The sequence below is a fragment of the Conger conger genome, chromosome 18, assembly GCF_963514075.1.
Source record: "Conger conger chromosome 18, fConCon1.1, whole genome shotgun sequence".
Classification (NCBI taxonomy): domain Eukaryota; kingdom Metazoa; phylum Chordata; class Actinopteri; order Anguilliformes; family Congridae; genus Conger; species Conger conger.
The window spans coordinates 25,917,691-25,925,190 of NC_083777.1; the positions used below are offsets into that span (position 1 = coordinate 25,917,691).

General features: G+C 50.5%; 1 protein-coding gene across 1 annotated transcript in view; it reads left to right on the top strand.

Annotated features, from left to right (window-relative positions):
- The window catches only part of camkmt (calmodulin-lysine N-methyltransferase), a 109,912-nt gene that overhangs the window by 91,561 nt on the left and 10,851 nt on the right, over positions 1–7,500 (top strand). Inside the window, 2 exon segments of the mRNA XM_061228235.1 lie at positions 3,243–3,306; positions 6,201–6,332. Coding sequence (XP_061084219.1) covers positions 3,243–3,306; positions 6,201–6,332 — 196 coding nt within the window.

Sequence of the window (7,500 nt, forward strand, 5' to 3'; positions counted from 1 at the left end):
ATAGCCAAGGGGAGAGCGCATGAGAAGGTTATTGGTTGATATACTATTCGTCATGGACTACCCGGGCTATTTATAAAGGCTTAAGTGGCCTGGTTGTTTTGGGGTTTTTTTTTTGGGAGAGGCTAGGTGCTTCCTAGGGCTGTCGTTTCCCTGGTGGAGTGAGAGTGGAGATCAGAGCTTCGCCCAGACTGAGGGGGCCGTCGGCGTAATGGAACACACACTTCCTGCCTCTCAGAAACGGGGAGGAGGAGGAGGAGGAGAGCGGGAGGGGGGGGGGGTTCTGGGAGACGGCACTCGGGGCTGAGTATCGGATGACGGCGTGTTGACGGGAGGAAGTGGGTGCAGAACGGGAGGGGCGAGGGCAGTTTAGGGCAGGGTAACGCTGAGGGAGGGGACAGATGTCCTGGTGCTACCTCCACCCCCCCCCCCCTACACCCAACCCTCATTGTTCAGACTTGACCTTTCCCTCCCAAAACATGAGTTCACGGGTTCAGCAGATAATGAAACTGATTGAAGGTCAGAGGTCATGACCCCTGCACGTGGAAAGGAGGTCATTCCTAAATTTATCTGTAACGTCTTCTGCAAGGAACGGATGAAAGCGCTGAGATTATGGCCACCATTCACATACGACAGAAATCTTTCATTTGGCTGGGTCAGAAATTATCTTTTCTTGCTAGGAAGAAATATGTATACATTTTTTATCTGCTAAAATATTCCCTCAGTGACCACTTTATTCCAGTACACCAGCTCATTAATAGAAATATCTAACCAGCCAATCATGTGGCAGCATGAAAAAGCATGCAGATATGGTCAAGGGGTTCAGTTGTTGTTCAGACCGAAACGTCATAATGTGGAAGAAATATGATCTGAGTGACTTTGACCGTGGAAAGATTGTTGGTCAGAGCCGCACTGTAGAGCAGTGTTTAGAGCAGAGTAGTCCATTTCCTGAATTTGCCATATCGGTCCATCTCTGCCTACTCTCAAAATGGCGGCCGTTTTTTCCGGTACTTGTGTTTACTCTGCTGGGAGTGAACAGGAGATTCTCTGACAATGGAGGCACAGTGATAGCGTGACCAATCTGGCTCCTGTATAAAAGGCCGCCAGGGACCTGTCTGATCTGAGGAATAAGTGATGGCGGTAGCCTTCAAATTAAGAGATTAGCGTGCATTTGGCACGAGCTGAAGGCCAACTGGGTGTGGCTCTGACAGTGTCACACACACACACACAAACGGCAGTTTGTTTCCACGGCGACCCTATACTGTATACTGTATCTGTCCCAGGTGCAGGCTGGCACTGCCCAGGTCCGAGGCCTGCGTCCAAGTAAAAAAAAAAAAAACTTTTACAAAAGCATCAAAGCTCACTCCGCCCTGCTCACTCCTGCGGTGCTCCAGTGTTTTTCAGCCTGCTCTTTGCATTCGACCTTCATCTCCACGGTAATGACATTAAAAATGCATGGTACCCTGTCAGGTCAACAGCAGTGTGTGCCGGGGGCGGGGAGGGGCTATGAGCAAGCCACACCCACTCCCTGTAGCCGGGCCGGATTAGCAGACGGAAGGCTCACGTGATTGGGTGCTTTCTCGTGGATTCCCTGCCTTTGAAAGCCGGAGGGAGGTTGGGATTACGTGGCTCTGGGTCCTGGGAGCTTGCGTATTGTCGCATTTAATAAAACGACTTGTGATGTAATTTATTGTAGCGTTGGAATATGGAGGTGCGCTGCGCTGCGCTTGGTTTTAATTTGAGATGTGCGTGACGCCGGCGGGGCGGGGGTTAACGGGCTCTTTGTGGGCTCTGACACACACACACACACACACTCTCACACACACACACACACACACACACACACACACACTCACACACTCACTCACTCACTCACTCACTCACTCACAGACACACACACTCACACACACACACTCACTCACTCACTCACTCACTCACACACTCACACACACTCACTCACTCACGCACTCACACACTCACACACACACACACACACACACTCACACACACACTGCTGTCGGAGAGCATTCCCGATCCCGGCCCCACGCTTCCGGTGGGGGTTTTCCCCGGCCTCCCAGCGGACAGCAGGGCTCGCGGTGGGGAATGTTCACCGCCGGAGCGGGAACGTGCAGTTCCAGCGGGATGCGCTCCTGGGATGACGGGTCAGTGGGACGCGGCCTCCCGCCAGCCCAGCGCCGAGGCGCTGTTCACCCGCCGTAACCCGGCAACCGGCCACCGCCCTCCGCCGTCCCTTAAGGTCACAAACCTGCCATGAACGGCCCCTGAGCCAACGGGACGCGGCGAAACCACGGAAGCGCTTCCGTGCGTGTGTGTGTGTGTGTGTGTGTGTGCAGCCGCCACCCATTACTCCATACGTCGGGCGGAGGAGAAACGGGAGTCATGATCTGTAAGTGCTCCGTATTAATCTTTCACGCGCGCTGCCGGCTCACCCGCGCTCCAGCGCGAGCTGGAAGCCATGTTGGCTACGCGGGCCGCGTGTTGTTCCGTTACGGACTCGCTCGTGTAAAGAACAAGGGATAGACTGGGCCTCTCGGTTTCTTTATACGCGCGTTCGGTCCAGTTTAAGAGGCGGGAGCTGGCGATCATGCCCGCACTGTTCTCTGGTACTCCCCCTTCCTCAAAGTGTGTGTGTGTGTGTGTGTGTGTGTGTGTATTTATGTGTGTAGGTGTATATGTGCTTATGTGTGTAGGTGTGTGTATGTGTGTACGTGTGTTTGACTCCATGTCTCCAGACAGTAGTTCTAAAGAGAGCATGTGTACTGGTCACAACATGAGTGACAGCTCATGATGGGGCTGAGGTTGGGGGTGTGTGGGGGGGGCGGGGTGGGCCAGGGGGGGTAGAAGCTGGGTGACGGTGGGGAGGAGGAGGGGGGGGAGTCATCTTACTCATGCAAATTGTTTTTCATCGTTTTGCGTTTTTTATTTGTAAACAAAGGAAAATAAATAGCCTGCTGGTTTATCTTGAGCCGCTATCTCTGGAATGCATTCTAATCTCTTCTCTCTCTCTCTCTCTCCCTCTCTATTTCCCTCTCTCTCTCCCTCTCACCTTCTTTCCTCATCTCTCTATCACTCTCTCCCTCTCCGTCTCTCTTTCCGCATATCTCTCTCCCCCCTTCCCCTCTCTCTCTCCCTCTTTCCCTCTCCCTCTCTCTCCCCCTCTCTTCCTCTCCCTCCCTCTCTCTCTCTCTCCCTCCCTCCCTCTTTCCCTCTCTCCCTCATGCTAGTCTGTTCCTGGACCGTTACAGGGCTGGCCTGGTTGATGCAATAAGGAGATTACTGCGACCTAACGTAAGTGTGTTTCAGTCCTCTCTAAAGCGCCCGGCTCTCAGTAATTAGTCTGCGCACTAATGGAATGGCAGGATTAATATCATGTAATACTTTAATACTTATTATGTGCAACTTGAATTGAGTCTTCTAATCTCCCCGATGCGTTTGGTAATCATAAAGCAGGGAACTTCTTATATTTGGCCTTGTGATAAGACCCCTGCCGCGAGTGGCAAAGTAAATGAAAACGCTTCAAAGATAGCATGAGATTACTATGTATCTCCCGGGTTTTCAAGCATTCGCTTTGATAAAAAAATATCTTTATATTAAAAAAGGATGGGTGGGGGGGAGGGAACACAGGGTCCTGTCATTTGTAATCTACTCAGAGGGCCGCCTTCTCCCTCCCCAAATTTCACTTTCAACTTCCCTCTGTAGCCCCTGTCCCATACAACCACTCTAGTGAACAGAAATGACCCCTATTAACTGTAATGTATAGGAACCTATATATAAACATACACTCACTCACACATACACACTCACATGCTCACACACACACACACTCACACGTACACACTCACATGCTCACACACACATACACACACACACACACTCTCACACACACTCACACACTCCCACACACCCACATACACACACACTCACTCACACACACACACTCCCACGCTCACACACACACTCACACACATTCATACACATTTCATATCTAGCCTTGTGTCATCCCCATGGGTCTTACATTGAGTATCTTTCTCAATTCAGAAGCTGTTTTATAAGTACATGATCTGTGTTATGATGTGCTATCAGTAACACAATGTTCTTTTTTTTAATTGTGAGCGTGGAGCCTTTTCAATTTCAGCTATTTTCTGGCCATAACCACAGAATGCCATTTTAACACTGCCATCCAGTTTTTTAAAATCAATGCCACTTCAGATGAAATGTTTGAACATTTTTGAAATATGACTCTCTTAAGGGCTCATGCCACTGGTGTAATATCTGTAGAGCTGCCGGAAAGGCCTGGATAAAGCCCAGTTACAGTCATAAAACACTGTTGTGGCAATCACACCGTTCCAAATGAAATCGCGTTATTGTTAATTTCGTGGGTTTCGTGCGTTTGCTCCGGGAAGCGTCTCTCTCCGGCGTCTCTCCGAGCGAGCTGTCACTCCGGAGCGGAGACGGGAACGGGGCACGGACATTCCCTGTTCCCGCTACTGTCGGAAAAGCGCTGTGCACGGATCACACGTCTTTCCGACCCGCGGCGCGGGATTAAGGAAAACAATTAATTCATGGTGTGAGTGCTGCAGTGCCCTGCGATGCCAGTGGAGGTGAAACTGGTTTTTTGTTTTTTAAAAAACGCCACAATAAAAAATAACGCAGCTGGCATTTTTACAAAGGAGAACATCCGGAACATTCAGAGGTTTATTTGTGTTTTTGTTTACTTCACAACCTCAATTTAATTAAAACAATGATATGATCAAAATATCAAATAATAATATTTAAAGCCGAAGGATTTCACAGAAAACTTTGAACCTCTGCCTAATCCTCTTAGTGCGCAACTGTTCAATACAGCGCGGATGCGTTTGCAGGCATTGATTGGATTAGGCTGCCTTTAATCTTTTTGTTTATTATCTAATATAATACCTGCGCGAAATGGAGTCCAATGAAATAGAGCACTGACCACTCCCTGGGCCCTGACCTTAGGCCACGCCCAGGCTGCTGGAGCCGGGCCATTGGGCTATCTGAGCCGGCTCCGCCCACGCCCATTCCAGCCACGCCCACAGAGCGGTGTGGTTTTCGTGTTGCCGGAGATCAAAGCCCTTAACAAGGTTCTGTGACAAAGAACAAGCTTGTTTTTCCTCTTTTTTCTTTAGCGGATTGAAGTTGGCCCATGGCTGGTTATTTGTGTAGTTGGCAGCGCCGACACGCACATGCACACACACACCGACACACACACACACACACACGCACACACGCACACACACACCGACACACACATGCACACACACACACACACACCGACACACACATGCACATGCGCGCACACACACACACACACACAAACACTGGGGTGTTCAGGCCTCGTTGAGTCAGTGAGAGGTTATTTTAACTTAATAGCTTACAAAATATGAAATGGTTAGAAATGTGTGTACTTTTTAGACTGCGTAAAAAAAAAAAAATCAAATGATATAATAGGTTTTAAAAAAAGAGAGTGTTGTGTGGACGTAGGCTATTTTGTCAGACAGTAGCACTGTTTACAACAGGTCAAAATATGTTTGGGCGTGCGGGAGCATTATATTGGGTTCAGAACCTGAAAAAGAATGTAGCCTAGCGTCATCTGCCCATTTAATCCGGCCATGTCCACACATGTACATACACACATACTGTAAATACACACATGCACACACACACACACACACACACACACACTCACGCACACACACACACGTGGAGAAACAGGAACATGAGCCCTTTTACCTTCGCTACCACTGGAGCTGTGCTTTTCTCCTGCTCCATGGCTGTGTTTTATCTGTCTGCGTTTTCAATATCTGAGTATCTCTCTTTCCGAGACGAGTTTTACTCTCTCTTTAGCGTTAAACACGTTCTCTATCTCCCTCCATTGTTCATGGGTCTATGTGGTTGTTTGAGATTAATAAAAGCACATGGGATAGATTGGGGGGGAAATACCAAAAATGTTTAATATGTAATACTGTTATTTCTACTGTGTATAACCTGATTGTGATATGTCAAATTTAATGGCAACCAAAAAATCTAAAATTGTTGTAAAACAAACCAAAAATTGTTGTAAAATCGTTCCAACGGTTAACGGCTAACGGAGCCCAGCCAGGTCCTGCCGCTCCTCCCCCTGACCCCTGACCCCTGCCCCCTGCATCTCTGGTCCTCTGCAGGGCACGGGGCTGGTCTTCGCCCCTCTGCGCGGGGACACGCTGGCTGAGTTCTGTCAGCTGGCGGAGAGTGCAGGCTTCTCCGTGTGCAGGTACCAGGACTACGACGAGCACGTCTGGAGCCTCCATTTAGAGGTGAGCACGCTGCCTGGGTCTGATAACGGGACCTCCGTCTCACTCACACACACGCACTCACACACTGACACACACTCACACACGTGCACCCACACACATGCACTCGCACACTGACACACACTCACACACACACGTGCACCCACACAGACACACACACGCACTCACACACTGACACACACTCACACACTGACACACACACACACACACACGTGCACCCACACACACGCACTCGCACACTGACACACACTCACACACACACACACGTGTGCACGCACACACACGCACTCGCACACTGACACACACTCACACACACACACACACGTGTGCACGCACACACACACACTCGCACACTGACACACACTCACACACACACACACACGTGTGCACGCACACACACACACTCGCACACTGACACACACTCACACACACACACGTGTGCACGCACACACACGCACTTGCACACTGACACACGCACACCCACACACACACACTGACACACACACACACACGTGTGCACGCACGCACTCGCACACTGACACACGCACACACACCCCCACACACACACACACACACACACACACACACACACACACACCCACACACACACGCACATACACACACACACACACACGCACACGCACACGCACACACATACACACACACACACGCCCGAGCCCCGCCGGTTCCCCGGGACGTGGGATTGGACGGTTTCTCCGCGTTCCTCTCCGTCAGAGCCGGGCACTTGTGCTCTTCATTAATCACGGAGTCGAGTGGATTAACTGCTCTTAATCTCCAGGGCCACGGACACACATTATTCAAGAGCCACTTCCCCTTTCCCTCTCTCCTCCTCCTCCTCCTCTTCCTCCTCCTCACCTCCCTCCGCTGCACTGGAGCCAGGCAGGTGGACCCCCGCCTCAGTACTGCCTCAGTCCTCACCAGTATAGTCTCTTCCCAGCGTCAGTCCTCACCAGTATAGTCTGCTCCCAGCGTCAGTCCTCACCAGTATAGTCTGCTCCCAGCATCAGTCCTCACCAGTATAGTCTCTTCCCAGCGTCAGTCCTCACCAGTATAGTCTCTTCCCAGCGTCAGTCCTCACCAGTATAGTCTGCTCCCAGCATCAGTCCTCACCAGTATAGTCTCTTCCCAGCGTCAGTCCTCACCAGTATAG